An 18,898-nucleotide genomic window follows, 5' to 3' on the forward strand; every position below is an offset into this window, starting at 1 on the left:
ATTTATATATATATATATATATTTACATATATACTTACATGTATTCTTTTATTATATATATTTTATATGCTATGTATATTATTTTGTATACTTTGTATAAGTAATATATATAAAAAATAATATATGTTGTTATTTTAAGTTTATGTATAAGTAACATGTTTTATATTTTACAATAATAATTTATCTAGTTCATAAAAGAATTATTGAGTCAAATATAAAAATTTTATAAAAATAAACAACTCTAATTGATTGCGACACTTTCTTAACTAATCATATTTTGATTATTTGGCCATATTTAATATTATATCAATGATAATCGAATATTTAATATTAAATTAATAGTTTAATTATGTAATTTTTTAAATGACTTTAATATATTAGGCATTCTTGATGCCATATGTATTGGAAAGTGATAATGAATCAATGTTACATTGATATCTAGTTAAAATTGATTAAAAGAAATAATCTCATTTATTTATTAAAAAAAAAATCTCATTTGTGCTTCAGCCAACCAAAAATAAAATAAAATTGTGGATCAAATTTTAACCGAGTTCGAGTCGAGCTACTCGAGCTCGTATAAACTCGTATATTTTTTGTACTCGAGTTCGAGTCGAGTTTGATCATTATTTATTTTATACGAGTCGAGCTCGATCAGAAATTTTCAATATTTTTCGAGCTCGAGTCGAGTTCGAGCGGATATATATGCTAAACGAGCTCTTGACCCCCCGCTCAAATTCGACTCGATTCGGTTCGTTTGTAGCCCTACATGTACCTGCTCACAGCTCCCATTGCTTGTGCAATATCTAGCCTTGTACAGACCATGGCGTACATAAGACTACCAATAGCAGATGCATAGGGTATTCTGTTCATGCATTCTTGCTCTTCCTCCGTCTTTGGCGACTGATCCTTAGTTAGTCGAAAGTGACTAGCTAAGGGTGTGCTCACTGGTTTCGCCTTGTCCATGTTAAACCTTCTGAGCACCTTTTTTACATACTCCTCCTGCAAGAGCTTGAGAGTATCATTAAACCTGTCTCTAATAATTCTCATACCAAGGATTTGTTTTGCAGCACTCAAATCCTTCATCTCAAATCACTTTGACAACTGCTTCTTCAGTTTATTGATCTCCTCAATGCTTGACCCTGCAACGAGCATATCATCCACATACAACAGTAGGATAATATAAGAGTTGTCAAAGTTCTTCATATAGCAACAATGGTCAGCCTGCAATCTTGTAAATCCATTACTGCACATGAAGTTGTCAAACTTCCGGTACCATTGTCGTGGAGCTTGTTTTAGGCCATACAAGCTATTCTTCAGTTTGCAAACTAGATTCTCTTTTCCCTTCACTGAGAATCCTTGTGGCTGGTGCATATAGATGTCTTCCCCAAATCACCATTGTTGCCCAGATGACTAACACAAGAGGGAGAGTAAATTGAGTTGTATTAAAAAAATAACAATTATAAATCAAATATATAATATAAAATATAAACAAAGTATAAAATAACAATAAATATAAAGAGTAAGGGTAAGAGAGAAGCAAACTCAGTATGTTAACGAGGTTCGGCCCCACTGCCTACGTCCTCGCCTCAAGTTACCCCTTGAGGATTCCCAAATTCACTATTTAACCTCCTTCAGGTGGAGATAGAAACCTATTACACCTTTGAACAACACCGCTACAAAGGATCCTTGTAGAACACCCTCTACACTTGCAATCACCTTACACGTGGTGATTCAACTATTCCCCGTGTAGAATACTTTTTACACGCACAAAGGTTATACACACCCTTTTTCTGATACAAAAGCTGATAGTGGGTAGGTTATCAGAAAACACTCCTCAATGAGTGAAATAAGAACAGTACAACGCAAACTATATCTTTCAAAATGAACAAGGATTAAGGCTCAATGCTTAGAGAAGAGAGAATGAAAGTTTTGAATGAATGTTGTATGCTTTTAGTGTTGTGAATGTGAAGCTCTCAAATGATCTATTTATAGATATATGAGACTTTATATTCAAATTTAAAAAGATTCACATGTCAAAGACAGCATCACTCACTTTTCAAAAAAAAATCAAACCTAATCTTTTACTTTTGGCATATGATAAAAGGAGCACACTTTCTTTTTTAAAAAATTCAAACCTAATCTTTTACTTTTTGTATATGATAAAAGAAGCACACTTTACTTTTCAAATTTTTCAAACAAAATCATCTACCTTTTGTATAAGTCTAAAAAAGCATCAATCACTTTTGAAAATATTCAAATAAAACATGCACATATGAAAGATGACAATCAATCATCTTTAATATTTTCAAAGTTCAACCCTTTAATCAAGGCATGCATATGTAAAAAATGACAATCAATCATCTTTAATATTTTCAAAATTCAACCCTTTAATCAAGGCATACACATGTAAAAGATGACAATCAATCATCTTTCAAATTTTTCAAATTTAATTTTCAAAAATATTCATGCACATGTGGAAAATGTATTTTAATGTTTTATGATAAAATATTAATTTTGAGCATTAATCCTAATTTCGAATTTTAAGAGATTTACAACATTACTCTATGACTTTAATGTGAACTTGTTTCCTTATTGCTCATGCTTGGTTCTTTAATGTGCTTGACTCCATTGTGTGGACAACTTGAGCTTGAAACTCATTTATTCTTTGAATTCATTTGTTATCATCAAAATCCATGTGTAGATTTATAATCACATGAAACTTAAAACCTTGGGTTCAACAACCAAGAAGGAATGCAGTCTTCACATCTAACTGCTCAAGATGTAGATTCTCTGCAGCCACAATTGCCAACACTAGCCTGATCGTTGTCAATTTTATAACTGGAGAGAAAATGTTTGTGTAGTCGACACCTTCCTTTTGTTGAAACCCCTTCACGACCATTCTAGTTTTGTAGCGCTTGCTACCATTATGCTCTTCCTTAATTCTGTACACCCATTAATTGTGCAAAGCATTCTTGCCTTTTGAAAGCTTAGTTAGCTCCCATGTCTGATTTGACATCAGTGACTCCATCTCATCTTGCATGGCTTTCTCCCACTTGATTGAATCTTCAATTTGTAGAGCTTTATCATAACTTTCCGGTTTACCACTATCTGTTAGCAAGATGTAGTGTAGAGATGGTGAGAACCGTTGTGGTGGCCTGATTGTCCTTGAAGATCTTCGAATAGCAGTGAGTGGTGTATGTTGTTCGATCTGTGTATCATCATTCTCTTGATCCTCGTTCTGATCAGTGTTGACTCGAGTAACATCAAAGTCAAAGACCTCAGGTTTCTTTGGCTGCTCTTCAGATTCAGCTTGTGACTTAGCTTTGTACAGAATATATTCATTAAATATCACATTTCTACTTCTGATGATTTTGCGATTTTTATCATCCCAAAATCGATAGCCAAATTCTTCATCACCATAACAGATGAAAAAACATTTTCTAGATTTGTCTTCTAACTTGTTACGATCAGTAGAATCTATGTGAACATATGATAAACAACCAAAAACTTTCAAATGGGAAAGATTTACCTTCTTTTCGCTCCAGACTTCCTCTGGTAGATCGAACTTTAAGGGAACTGAAGGTCCCTGATTAATCAAATAGGCTGCAGTGTTAACTGCATCAGCCCAAAAACATTCAGACAATCCTGAATTCAGCCTCATGCTTCTGGCACGTTCGTTGAGAGTTCTGTTCATGCGTTCAGCTACGCCATTCTGCTGCGGTGTCTCGGGAATAGTCTTCTGAAATCTAATCCCATTTGCAGCACAGAATTCTTTGAACCCTTCGTCGATGTACTCTCCTTCATTGTCTGACCTCAGACATTTTAACTTCAAGCCTGTTTCATTTTCAACAATGGCTTTCCACTTCTTGAAAGTATCAAATGTGTCAGATTTATTTTTCAAAAAATAAACCCATACTTTCCTGCTTGATTCATCAATAAATGAAATATAGTACCGCGATCCTCCAAGAGAAGGGACTGAGGATGGCCCCCACAAATCTGTCTGCACCAACTCCAACTTTGTAAATTTTGGAGTTCTACTATTTTTCAGAAAACTAACATTTTTCTGCTTCCCAAAAATGCAACCTTCACACATGTCGAAATCAGTTGATTCCAACTTTGGTAACTTCCCCTTGGATAATAGTACTTTCATTCCTTTCTCACTCATGTGACGAAGCCTTTGATGCCATAGGTTGGCATTTGCGTCAGAAATTGCAACAGTATCTCTAATGCTTGAAGTCATATATAGAGTATCTGTTTTTGTGCCTCGAGCTACTACCATAACTCCTCTTGTTATCTTCTACGTGCCACCGGTAAATAGTACCGAATGCCCATCAGCATCAAGTTGTCCTACAGAAATCAGGTTCCTCATGAGTTTGGGAACATGTCGCACTTTCTGTAGCAACCATGCACTTCCATTGGGTAGATTGATTGGTACATCTCTCATGCTTTCGATTTCCAACGCTTCACCATCTGCTAAGTACACCTTTCTGAAATCACCAGTGACATAATTCTGCATGATTTCTCGGTGTGCTGTAGTGTGGAACGAGGCTCCTGAATCTAACACCTAAAATTCAATTTGGTTGTCGACTGAAAGGAGTAAGGCATCTCGGAGATCTTCTGTTGTGGCATTAGCAGAGTCATGCTCATTCTTCTTCTTTGCTTCATTGCAATTATTTTTGAAGTGGTCAATCTTGCCACAATTCCAGCACTGTACTTGTTTTCCGGATCTAGATTTACTTCTGCCTCTTCGGGACTTTGACCTGCCCTGATTTGAACTTCTACTAGCTCCTCTACCTCTCGTCTCGAGGTTTAAGGCAGAACTAGAAGTTGATGCTTCTCCTGTATCTCTTCTGCGAACTTCCTTGCTAAGAATATGGTCCCGGATATCTTGATAGTTTATCTTTGTTTTGCCATAAGAATTGCTAACAGCTGTTCTCATGGCCTCCCAACTTTTTGGCAATTGAGCTAGAGCAATCAGTGCATGTACTTCATCATCAAATTCAATCCCCACTGAAGCTAATTGATTGATGATGGTGTTGAACTCATTCAGATGTTGAATAACTGGAGTTCCTTCTGCCATTCTCAAGTAGAATAGCTTGTACATCAAATGCACTTTGTTATTGGCTGATGGCTGCTCGTACATGTCTGATAGAGCTTTCATCAAATCCGTTGTGGTCTTTTCCTTTCCCACATTGTGTGTAACTGATCTTGACAGTGTTAGTCGAATGACTCCCAACACTTGTCTATCAAGGAAACTCCAATCTTCATTGCTCATGTCATCTGGCTTTCTTCCTAAGAGTGGAAGATGTAGTTTCTTCCCATAGAGATAATCTTCTATCTGCCTTCTCCAATAGCCAAAGTCTGTACCGTCAAATTTCTCGATACCAACACCTTTAGCTTCTTCTCCAGCCATAACTTTACAAATGAGTTCAAATTTAAACAAACAAAGATTACCGCTGCGTCCGAAACACTCGAATTAGCTGAAAACGAGTTCGGAATGGTCCAAATAGTTTGTCAGCACTATTTGATTGTCGCGATGGAACTCCAACAGGCGTGATCTAGCCCAAAATGATCTGCAACACGTGGATGGTTCAGATCCAATGTACTAATGGTGAATCTCAAAATTTTGACCATACAGATGAGTCTGGAATGATCCAAATAGTTGGAAACCACTATTTGATCGTTGAAATCGGATTCCGAATGGCTTAGATCTAGCCCAAAACAGATCTAAAAAACGGACAGTTCTGATCTGTTTGGAGCGTGTATTACACGCGCTACAGCACTGTGTGCGCGTGGGAGAGAGTGAGGCGCGTGTGTCACACGCGCCGAACCTCTGTACGACAAGTGGGCGCGTATCCGTCACGCGTCTTCAACCTTTGGAGCGCTTGAGGGCGCGTGGGCACGTGTGGATCACGCGTCTTCAAACTCTGGAGCGCGTGGGGGCGCGTGGGTTGCAGCAGATGCACGCGCCGATCTTCTAGGGGTGCGTGTGGGCTGATCCGACCTCCGTTTTCGATTCCGTTTGCGGCAACGGATTCGTCTCGATGCGAGGAATACTGTGGAGTTGTCAAAAATTGATTTTGAATAACTTGAATTTTCAGACAGCTCGAACCAGTGCTTTGATACCAGTTGTTAGGAGCTATTCTGACACAGAGATGATTATAAATAAAGGAGAGACGAAATTTAATGTGGTTCGACAATTGCCTACGTCCACAGATGCTGTAATTTCACTATGAAAATAATTTTTACAGAAATCTCTCTCTGCTCACCCACTCTGTTTCTCTCTGCTGCACTCTGTCCGCTGCACTTCTCTCAACTGAGCTCTCTCCTATTTATAGGAGAGAGTAGCCTACAATATTTTTCTGTGCAATCGGTGCCTAATATGACAAGGGGACAAATGGTGCATGACTCACCATTTTCTCTTTTTATTTTTATTTTTTTTGTCTCCATCCGCAACACTCCATTGAACAAAATTAACCTAATATTCAATCTCTTTCATCAGGCATCTCAATCTATGAGAGAGAGAGAGAGAGAGAGAGAGAGAGAGAGAGAGAGAGAGAGAGAGAGAGAGAGAGAGAGAGAGAGAGAGAGAGAGAGAGAGAGAGAGAGAGCACTTGGAAAAATTTCTCAAAAGAAAGAGGTTGAGGATGGAGAGCCATTTACGGTCCGGGGGCTTGAGGACAATGTGACAGACCAAGGCTTAATTGAGAGAGTTTCGGGCTTGATGAGAGAGAGAGAGAGAGAGAGAGAGAGAGAGAGAGAGAGAGAGAGAGAGAGTGTGTGTGTGTGTGTGAGTGAGGGCTAGGGTTTGTCTCTAGGATCACTCTCACCGGATTATCTATATCTAAAATAAACTTTACTTTATAACTATTAGACATAAAATTCACTTGCAATAGATTAACCAATAGTAAATTTTATAGCTTTTTAGTTACAATAATTGTAAATATCAGAATACGAAATTTGATATCTACTATTTATAGATCAAATACTTATTTTTTTATTTTTTTTATAACACACTCTCTTTTCTCTCTATCTACATCTATTAACTTTCATTAGTTTCTTTAAATTAAATAGTAAAATATGATAAAATAGAATAAATTAATAATTAAAAAAATTATTAATTATTAATTTTTAAATTATTAATTACTCATTACTATATAATAAATAAATAGATAATCCAATGTAGAGATTTAATGTGAATAGCTATAGTTAAATTCATATTATATTATTTTATTGTTATATAATAAAAAATAATTATTCCAATGTAGAGACTTATGTAAATGGAATAGTCAAAATCTAAATTCATCTTATATTTATTAAAATTATTCTTTACATATGCATAATTCATTAACAATGTTCTAACGGGAGAAAATAGTTAGTTTTATTTGACAGTCTCTTAGTCTACAATAAACATATGAGACTGCTGACGTGTCTCCCTCTTACTGGGGGTGAGTTCACCTTATCCACTTTTAAGGTTTTCTTTTTAACTATATAGCCCTATTCAACAATATTTTGAATGATATTCTTTTTTTGTTTAGAGACAATTAATTGGAAAAATTATCTATGCTTCCTTTTTAGAAGATAAAATGGAGGAGGGCGTGAAAAAGCTTTTATTTTTTTAATAGAAACCATATAGTTTTTTTTTTTTTTAATTTTTTAAATGGGGCTTGGACATTTAAAAAAAGTATTGATTTAATTTATGGAAGAAGTATAATGTCTTATCACATCAAAACGAGTGATATAGTTATCTTACACTGTCGCAAAACATAATTATTTTTAGGAAAATTCTATACAATATATTGTCATTCTATTTACATCTCATTAATATAAGATGCGGTACATTTATTATTATTAAATAATTATTTATTGCATGCTTATTTATTATTAAATAGTGATAAATATGCTACATCATTTATATTACGATGTGAGTGAGATGGTGATGTGGTGTATAACATTACTCAAAATTTAATAAATAATTCAATTTTTTTAAATCCTAAAATAATAATAGTATTAAAAAATAATATTTTATTCAATTTTCATCTTTCATATAAAACTATCTCATCTCTAAATCCAAACTAGCCTTAAATCTCGATAATACCATACTACTAAACCACTAACAATTTTATCTGGTCTAGGACATTACCAAAGGGCTGGTTTTTTTTTGGTTGTGGTGGAGAGTTTCATTTGTCATTGTCAATCCATCCACGAACAATTTCTATATTAAAAGAAAAGGAAAGCCCAATGAAATAAACAAAATTAAGAAGTGGCATCACTTTAAGCCCATCTATTGGTCATCGAGGTATGGAGTTGGCTCGACATACACTTCGGATAATTTCTATATTAAAAGAGTTTAGTACGTCAATAGGAAATCAAACATGATGGGGCTGCTTGCGTACCAAAAAGCTATAAATTATCTAAGCAAAAACATAGTCTTAGGGTTTCGCACTAAATAAATAAAGAGAAAAAACAACAAAAAATGCAATTAGGCCCGGCTCTCTAATTAGCACATGTTGCAGATGACGAACAGCTTAGAAATTGGCTTCCCTCCCTATTAATTCGGATCAAATCACTTGGACTTGTGAACAGATTGCCGAAACCGCTATTCCTAATCATGCTGATTGCGTAAATGAGGACAAGACATTTTAATACATAAATGAATCAGAACTCTAACAGTAACATAGAAACTTATAATCATGTACTACGTCAAGACTTTACTGCGCATTGAACAGCGGGCTCGTCACGCATCGGCTCTCAACTCCTCTCATCCCCATCTTATTCAGCAGGGTCCATTTATTAAAATGCAAGTCCACTTAAGCCATAAAAACCTCCCTAGTGGTACTGACGCCACTAATACAGAGTCAAACGTTAGAACCCCACACAAGTAGTTTAATAAGCTGTTTTAAACGAGCCTCATCCCTAACTCGAGTCAACAATTAATGTCAAAAGGCAACACCCACCTTCCCTTATTTCTGAAGAGCAGCTTCTTGTAAAGAAAAAACTGAAAAGTCCAAAGAGGGAATATAAGCAAGATCAACCCGCACACTCACCAAATGATGCAGACTTGGCTTTCATGCTTTTGAAACTTAAAATAGAACTAGTGGGGAATATCAAGAAAAAAAGAGAAGTATCAAGAAGCATCCCATATCTTAGATAAATCTGGCTCCAAAAAAACTGAAGAGGCAAGCTCCAACATGCCTCCCCCATCCATATGAAGATGCTAGTTTGGAATTGCAGGAGACTGGTCCGTCCAACCGCAATTAGATCCTTAAGGGCCAATATTAAGAATTATAATCCGGATGAAATCTTTTTTTAGAAACCATGATGTTGATTGATCGTATCTTAACTATTGTATTTCCATTATTTTGTGAATTTTCCGGCGTCAGACAACAAAGGAGGCATTCTGCTTGTATGGAGACCGGGTATATATATATTAAACTGGTCAATCTTAATATGAATGCAATCTCTATTTTAATCTACTTTGATCCTTGTTATCACCCATAGCTCATAACTTTTGTTTATGTCCTGGCATAATGGCAACTCAAAGCAAACTTCTGGAAACACATGGAATCCATAACTATATCATTTCCAAGACCATAGTGTTGTATTGGAGATTTCAATCAACTACTCAAACAATTAGAAAAATTTATGGGATGCCTAGCGGCAACAACTTCAAATGGAGGATTGAAAAACTTAATGGATAGCCAAGAATTAATTGACATTGGATATTCAGGCCCATCTTTCACTTTGAGTAATAACAGGCATGGTGGAGCACTCATTAGAAAAAGATTGGATCAAGGTATTGTTAACCAAGAATGGAGAATGCTTTTCCCGGATGCCACTGCACAAAACCTGATTTCTACTACTTCAGATTATAGTCATTTCCATCTAAATACAACAGTCTATCAGAGTTGGCCGCATTCTTTTAAATTTGAAGAACTTTGGATACATGAACCTCTCAGTCGGATAAATATTCAAGAAGCGTGGAACAAGTAATTCAGAAGAACTCTGACCTACATCTTGTGCAGAAAGATTCAGGCAACCAAAGTAGCTTAAAAACATTGGAATAAAGTTCACTTTGAAAAAATTCAATTCATTCACAGCATCAAAAAGGAGCTCCTTGAAGTACAGAGTTTATCCTCAACTCCACAAAATCATATAAGAGAACAACGACTCCAACATGATCTTCAAAAGTAATTGAAAAATGAAGAACTTTTATTGTAGCAAAAATCCAAAATCTCTTGGCTGATAACAACATATCTCAACACCGAATTCTATCATCTCTCAACAATTATCCGAAGAATGAGGAATGCAATCGACTCTATCAAATTAGGCCTAGGTAACTGGTCGATGGATCAAGCTTTAATTGAAACCACTTTTCTTGATTATTTTCAGAACATATATGCATCTTCAAATCTAATAATTTTGGGACATCTATAAAATCTTTTTGAAAGGTAGAGATATCGGACCTAGAAAACAACTTCCTTAGTGCTATACCCAATGAAATAGAAATATTCATAGCACTAAAACAAATCCCTTACCAAAAAGCTCTTGGACCGGATGAAATGACTGCTCTCTTCTACAAGCACTATTGAGATATTATCAAAAGTGAAGTCATCAAAACGGTGCAAAATTTTTTTCAAAGCGGTAAATTGCTGAAGCAAATTAACCACACCAATATTGCACTCATCCTAAAAACCCCAAATCCAAACCAACCCCAACACTATAGGTCTATCAGCTTGATCAATGTGATATACAAAATCATTATCAAAATTCTGGCCGTCCACCTAAAATCTACTCTCCCTCACATCATTTCCCCACTATAGACACCTTTGTGCCTGTTAAGAACATAAAAGAAAATACTCTAATAGCTCATGAGCTATCATCACCTGAAGAAAAAGACAGGGAGATAAGGATTAATGGCAATTAAATTTGACATGGAAAAGGCTTTCAATTATGTCGAATGAGATTTTTTGTTACAAGTGATGGAAGTACTTGGATTAATCTCATCAGAGAATGCATAACGATAGCGTCAGTCTCTATTATTATAAATGGAACCCCTAAAGGTTTTTTCCATGCTCAGAAAGGACTCAGACAAGCTGATCCAATCTCACAATTCTTATTTACATTATGCACAGAGGTATTATCTCTATTGATATCTTAATAGAAGCACAAGATAAATTCAAGGAAACCTGAATATGTAGATGTTGTCCTCCAATCTCTCGCTTATTATTTGCAGATGACCTCATTGTTTTCGACAAAAGCAAACAAGCGAAGTGCCCAAGCTTTATATGATAGCATTGAAAAATACATGGCATGGTCAAGACAACGAATCAACCTTAATAAATCGTCATCTTCATTACTAGAAATGCTAGCTCATCAACTAAATCAATAATCACTCAGATTCTATCATATAGACCATTCTCAGATAGAATGAAGTACTTAGGGCGTCCATCTCAAGAAGAAAAAAAAGTAGAGCTTCAAAGATGTCATAGAAAAAATCAATAGCGAGCTAGAAGGCTGGAAATCTAAAGTACTTTTTCAAATTGGACGTAGAATGTTAATCAGATTAGTCGCTAGCTCGATTCCAACTTATGAAATGCAATCATTTTTATTGCCAAACTTAGTGTGCAAGACTATGAATAGGAGCTTTAAAAATTTTTGGTGGGGATTCCCAAAGGGAAAAATTCATAACCTGTCTACGAAATTATGGAAATCAATATGCCAGCCAAAATACCTAGGTTGATTGGGCCTCATACTAATGGAAATGATGAATCTAGCATTATTAGCAAAAATAGGCTAGGAATTAAGTTAGAGAAACAATGGATTATGGCACAAGCTCCTATAAAAAAAAATCAAAAATACCTAAGCTTAGTCACATTCAAAAGTGTGGCTCCAAAAGTATCTAACTGGTGGCTATGGAAGAGATTTCTCAAGACAAGAGATCTATTAGCAAAAGGCTCATGCTTCCAAATATTCGATGGTCTATTAGTAAACGTGGACAGAACCTTGGATACCAGACATGGAAGATTTCAAGCCAAAGCCTATCCAGAACATGAACAATGTATATCTCTTGTTAAAAACTTAAAAGTTTTTTATATCATAACCAATAATCAACGTGCTTAGAATATTGAGAAAATGATTATAGTGTTCAAACAAGAAAACATAGAATATATTCAAAAAATTCCTTTCTTTCAATGCAATCAAATAAGCACACATTGATATAGCTCCCAAATCACATAGATGAGAAATGATTTGTATGAGTATCAAATAGATAAGTTATGTGTAAGTTTTTGTAAAAAAGTAGATCTCACTTTGAAAATGTATAAAATATATATATATATATATATATATTTTGTAGTGAACTTCATTTTTTTATGAAAAAAACCTATGCGAAATTTGCCTATTTAAAATTTGTAACTAATATTTTTTTTTATTAAAAAAAAAAAAAGTGAGGTACTCTTACTTATGCTAAAACTGGATAAGTAATTGCCGTTACTTTTATTTTCACTGTCAATTATTCTTCGGGTCTAATAGAACGACACATGGCTAATTTGACAGGAAAACGGTTGTATTTTATTATCGAAATAAACTAACTCATATCAAATTAATCATTAATAAGATTTATTATATATTTATTTCAACTTATTTAATACATTTTAATCTAAAAAATTAAACACATCTCAATGTAAAAAAAGTAGAAGTCATTTTAATAAGATCCACAGAATACGTACGACTATATTTTACAATTAAACTCAAATGATCATCGTAATATTCAAACCTGTTATTAAAAGTGAGAGGGACGTACGTCATCATGTCGAACGCCAGATTTTCCCCCTTGTTTTTACGCTGATGATTGAGGAAGTGAAAACATTGTGTCGATTGGTTGAGGAATAACAGGAAAGCTCTTTTGCATTAAGCATGAAATTTTTGGCAGACATTATTATAATTATCTGAAGCTGGATCGAAGACGTGTCAGTCATACAGGTTTATTCCTGCATTCACCCATTTCAGACCAATATCGGACTAAGCTATACGTACCTCTGTGATCTGCACTCTCCAAATTCCTTTGCTCTTTTTGCACGTGCTGCTTTTGCGTGGAAGTTCTCTACTTTTTTCGTTTTCCGCCGGCGACAAATTAAAAGTAGTCTAGCCTCATCAAAAACTGACAATGATGCTCGATCGTGAATCCTATACGTACGTTTGAGACACAGATAGAAAAGGAGGCCTGCTCTATCCTATGGTTGGGGAGGGCCGGGGAGGAATAATTATTATAAGGGATGACAATGCGCGCATGCATGCATCATGTTTTGTGTGGCTGGGTTTCTCCTCATCGATGACCTTTGAACTTCTATTTGTCATGTGGAGTTACGTACGACGTACCTAGCTACATTATCTGACTGATCTGCTTAATGTTTTATTTGATGCATTTGGATCGGTGCAAGATATTATGAGATCAAGACATATACGTCCTAATTATTGAGGGGGTCTAATTGGATATTAAAGTTACATATTCTCGTAAAGTATACATGTATTGTGTAATTTTTTAATAAAATTAAAATTTATTAATAAAAAATTAATTTTTTTATAGTTATAGATTAAAGTTTTCTTGTTTGCGGGGTATGTCTAGTCAACTACAGAAGTTGGATAATGGCGCAAATGGAGTTGTGATCGATCTACAAGACTGAAGAGATTCAGTTGTCTACGTTTATTGGACAAGCTGGAAAATGAGTGCTACACCGTGGCAGCTGCATGAGGCAGGCCCCCGCCCGGGTTAGCAAAGAAAAAATGTCTTGGCCAGCTGGTTCTCATGAATATTATGCTGTGAGCACACCACGATTTTAAGCCACACTCTAGATAATAATTTATAACTATTACAACTCTAGTACGTACGACGTTGCTTGTCGTCTTTCTCGGATCATTCAGTTGCAGACACGTACGTACGTCCCCGATCGATCGAGCAATTCTTGTACGATGCTTTGCTTTTTAACGGGAGAGATCGAGAAAGCATGTGCCTGTAGATCATTAGCAAGCGCGCGCACCTCAAAAGAAAAGCCCGAATTCCCATTCGCCGGCCAAGATATTGTTTTTTAGTGGCCGGGGAATTCGAAAGTTGCATCATTCTCCATTCACGTACGTAATCACCAATAAGCGAAGGGAAATGCCGAAATGCTCACGGCACTCATGCTGATAGCGGAGGCTACCGCTTTTTATTTTTTTATTTTTAGATCTAGTTGTAAGTAATTTTGTGTATCAATAAGTATATTTATCTAATGTAATTATTTAAAAAGTAGACTTTATTAAAAATAATATTAATTTAAATTTTGAATATAAAGACTTCAATATTAATACGTAAATTGATATGCGAATTCACTTGTTACTTATCAATAATGTAACTAAGATGGATACCTTCTGAATCCTCTGCAGGGAGTATGGATTGCAGTCCTCAACAACCTCCTCTGATGACACTGATGTCTGTGCTGTCTGCTTGGAGAGAGCATGTTCTGTGGCTGCCGAAGGTCTGTTTCCTTTTCTCCTTGTCCTTCTTCTTTATTATTCTTTTAAATGCGCACCCATACATCTGAATACTAAGTCATATAATTAAGTATGAAACTATAGAAGTTGTTGATCTGAGGTAGGAAAATTACAATTTCCACCTTGGTCATTTCACTCTTTTGTTTGGAGCTGAAGCCCTTCTCAGCTATTTTGAGGATATATTATGATGGAAAAAGATAGTAATACAGATTCATCTTGCAGCTTCTACTTATTCAGAATACGCATGCAACGAATTATAGTTATATCTTTTAAGATAGACGAGTGAGTTTATCATCAAGGTTGGCTAATCTCTAGCTGGCCGGCCAACTGATTTTTGGTGTGATCGTGTAACTGTGATCAGATCAATGCAAAATATTTAATTGGTTAAGGCAGTGAGGAAGACCTCATTAAAGAATTATATATATATATACATATATTTTATATCTCTTCCTAAGGAGGTATACCTAATATGCCTATTGTACCTTCATTACCATTGATATCGTTTGTGATTTAGAGAAGTGAAATAAAATTTCTTTTACATATGATTTTCCAAATCTGTTTTGGGATTAACTATTAAAATGTTGAAACATGCAGTTCTTTCAGTCCATAAGGTCAAATATTAACCAGCTAAGACAAATTAATCCTTCCAATTACTTTGTGGCACTTGCACTTAATCAAAATTAATCCTTTCAATCAATCAAAATTCACGTGCCAATTTGAATTTTTTTTTTTAAAAAAAAAAATTTAGTTGTAAGCGATTATGTGCATCAATAAGTATATCTATCCAATGTGATTGCTCAGAAAGTAAATTTTATTGAAAACAGTACTAATTTAAATTTTAAATATAAATACATCAATATTAATACGTAGATTAGTACATAGATTATTAGCCAGCGCGCACATCTCAAAAGAAAAGCCCGAATTCGATCCCCTTCGCCGGCCAAGATATTTTTTTAATTTAGTGGTCAGGGAATTCAAAAGTTGCATTATTCTCCGTTCACGTACTTAATCACCAATAAGCAATGGGAAATGCTTAGACCACTCGGGGCTACTGCTGGCTTCTTCTTCTTTTTATTTTTTATTTTTAAGAAAAATCTAGTTGTAAATAATTCTGCATACCAATACGTGCATCCATCCAATGTAATTGATCAGAAAATAGACTTTATTAAAAATATTGTTAATTTAAATTTTAAATATGAAGGTATTAACATTGATATATAGATTTATACGTGAATACACTTGTATATAGCAAATTCACTTGTCCGTAAATTTGTTTAATGATTAAGTATTTTTTAATAATATTGTAAATTTTTTTTAAAAGTAAAATTTTTAAAAGTGTTAAAAAAATACATTAAGAAAAAAAAGACCAAAAATAAAAATACTCGTGGCCGTAGTGCTACCCATAAGCGAAAGACATGTTTAGATTCTGCAAGACTACTCCATGAGCTGAACAAATACGTATAGCTTAGCATTTTGAGTTCAGGGATATCTTAATTAGTACAAACTCTGCGAATTAACCCTCTTCGATCTCTAGTGGCAATTATATGCCATATCCTTTCCCACATTCCTGAAAAAAGACACCACGGTTTGGAAGCTCGACACATGTCCTCACCCTATACAGAGACAGCTTTTAAGTTTTTTCTTTCCCCTTTTTTATGAATTCAAGAGGGGTGGGATTGAAGAGTCATCTGAGATGATAATTCTATAAATAATAATAAAATAATTTGTGAATAGTAGTAAGATAGTTTGAATTGAATATTTTATAAATTTTGTAAAATAAGAAAAAAAAAGTTGAATAAAAAATATTATAAAATTAAAATATTGTTATAATATAATTGTATAATTTTATTTTTGTTTGAAAATTTGAAAAAGTTGATTTTTTTTATTTAAAAATTTGATAAAGTTATAATAATTAATTTGAAAATTTTTTATTTAAATTATGATTGAGAATAAAATGAGATGAAATGAAATGAGGTTCAGATGAAGATTTTTTATCTCATATGAGACCTCAAATCTAAGCGCCCTTTATCTCTTCATCGTGCCTATAAAAACCCCTCTCATATTGACATTATTATTGCATCGACATTACCACAAAGCACTTCTCCCGCACCCTCTGCCACACACACACACTTAAAAGGTAGCATTTTTTGTCTTAATCATGTCAAAGCTCATGGAACCATTAACTATAGGGAAAGTGGTGGGAGAGGTGGTTGACAGTTTCACCCCAAGTGTTAGAATGGAAGTAATCTACAACTCTAGCAAAAATGTTGCCAATGGCCATGAGCTCATGCCTTCTGTCATTATCTCTAAACCCCGAGCAGAGATTGGTGGGGACGACATGAGGATTGCTTATACACTAGTGAGTTCAAAACTAATTGGCCATTATATATATATATATATATGATGCATTCTTTTTTGTTGTTTTTTTCCTGCTCTACTTCTAATGCTACTGATTCTGTTCATATCAACCTCTTTCTTCTTTCTTTTCTTGAAGATTATGACAGATCCGGATGCTCCAAACCCTAGTGATCCATATTTAAGAGAACATCTCCACTGGTTTGTATAATCGGCTCTAGTTCTCTTTATGCACTTCCTTCAATATCAGATTTGCTAATTTTTTTGATATGTTCCTTAAATAAATATATATATATATATATATATATATATATATATCTTTCAGGATGGTTACAGATATTCCTGGCACCACTGATGCTTCTTTTGGTGAGTTTTCTTTTATTTACTATTCTATGACATTGCATGATCATTGAAGAATGGTTAGTTATTACTTAAAATCAACAGCGCGCCAATGCTAATCGCTTTCGATTTAAACAGGAAAAGAAAATATGGGCTATGAGTCTCCGAAGCCAGCAGTCGGCATCCATAGGTACGTCTTCCTGTTGTTCAAACAGAGAGGAAGACAAACAGTGAGGCCTCCAGCCACAAGAGACCATTTCAACACAAGAAGATTCTCAGAAGAAAATGGTTTGGGTCTACCAGTGGCTGCAGTGTACTTCAATGCACGGAGAGAAACTGCTGCAAGAAGAAGATGATTCAAGCAAAGAATATAGAATAAATCATTAAGAATAATTATGGGACGTGTCTTTCCTCCATCAGCCATATATATATATATATATATATATATAAAGATTGTTTTCAGTTTCCATGTAACGAGAATTATAAGCACCGTAAGTATAGTCCTACACCACACCCACCGAGGGTTGTAGCGATGGTTTCCGAGAAGTCCAATTTTTATTTTTTAATTATTTTTATATCCTTAACGTTTTTTTAAAAAAAATAAAAAATTCTCAACATCATTAAAAATATACATTGTTAATCACCAAGTAAAAAAAAAAAAAAAAGTGTCGAGACTTATGTCGGGAACAAACTCGATCTATCTAGCTCTATCATTTTCCTAACTACTGTAGTTTCAGAGTCTGGCACGAGGTATATATATAGTGCTGCTGTCTTATACTTTTTTATGGTATGATTTACTTTTTTAATAAAGAGTTGGCGTGAGATTTATACATCTAGAACTTATATATATTTCTCTATTTTTTATTTAAATTTTGTACAAATATTTTACAAAAATGTAGGTCTTATTAAGAAAAATACGATTTACTTTTTTATAAAGAATCCGCGTGAGACCTATACATCTAGAATTTTTATCTCTTTCTCTATTTTTTTTTTCTCTGCTACTTAGATTTTTGTGAGTTTATGATCCATCGCTTATAAAGTTTGATCAGAGATGGTATCAAGGAAAAATATAATTATAAGTATAATTATGTACTAATTTATATGCTAATATGATGTAGTTGGTCAAAAAGTAAATTTTATTGAAAACGGTGTTGATTTAAATTTTAAGTATGAATAAATCAGTATTGGTACAAAGATTAGTGCGCGACTGTATTTATATGTAACAAAAGTCTGACATCAAACTGTTGAAGGTAGCGGGCACGTGGCATGAATTGGTGCGTTCTAATTATGCTATATCATTACTTGCTTTGATCTGAAACGAGAATTTTAAGGTACTCGTTACCAATCGTCTACAGAAATATGACATCACACGAAATTTTTTAGCTGTATTCGAGCAAAAATTTATCAATTATGCTACATAATTTGAAGCCACTTTAAATATCGGTTGGAGAAATACTTTAACTATAACTCAATCGCACATTTTTTTTCTTTTATAAATTAACGTGTCTTAACAGTATATTATATTATAAAATTATTTTTATTATAAAATATTTCTAACGAGTTTACATAAAATTGTGTTAATGTTTAAATTTAATTTTATAAAATTTCTTTAAATTTGTAGCACTTCTCGATTGGTCGTGGACAAAACATTAGAAAAATAATCTAATGGGTG

The 18,898-nt window shown here is 34.3% G+C and overlaps 1 protein-coding gene across 1 annotated transcript; it reads left to right on the top strand.

Annotated features, from left to right (window-relative positions):
- The first annotated feature begins 16,622 nt into the window (after positions 1-16,622).
- LOC122308000 (CEN-like protein 1) lies at positions 16,623-17,894 on the top strand. The gene is made up of 4 exons (XM_043121150.1): positions 16,623-16,891; positions 17,027-17,088; positions 17,213-17,253; positions 17,365-17,894. The coding sequence occupies exons 1-4, from the start codon at positions 16,691-16,693 to the stop codon at positions 17,580-17,582; spliced, it is 522 nt and encodes a 173-aa protein (XP_042977084.1). The 5' UTR covers positions 16,623-16,690; the 3' UTR covers positions 17,583-17,894.
- Positions 17,895-18,898: the final 1,004 nt, after the last annotated feature.

The sequence above is a fragment of the Carya illinoinensis genome, chromosome 4 (genome assembly GCF_018687715.1).
Source record: "Carya illinoinensis cultivar Pawnee chromosome 4, C.illinoinensisPawnee_v1, whole genome shotgun sequence".
Taxonomy (NCBI): domain Eukaryota; kingdom Viridiplantae; phylum Streptophyta; class Magnoliopsida; order Fagales; family Juglandaceae; genus Carya; species Carya illinoinensis.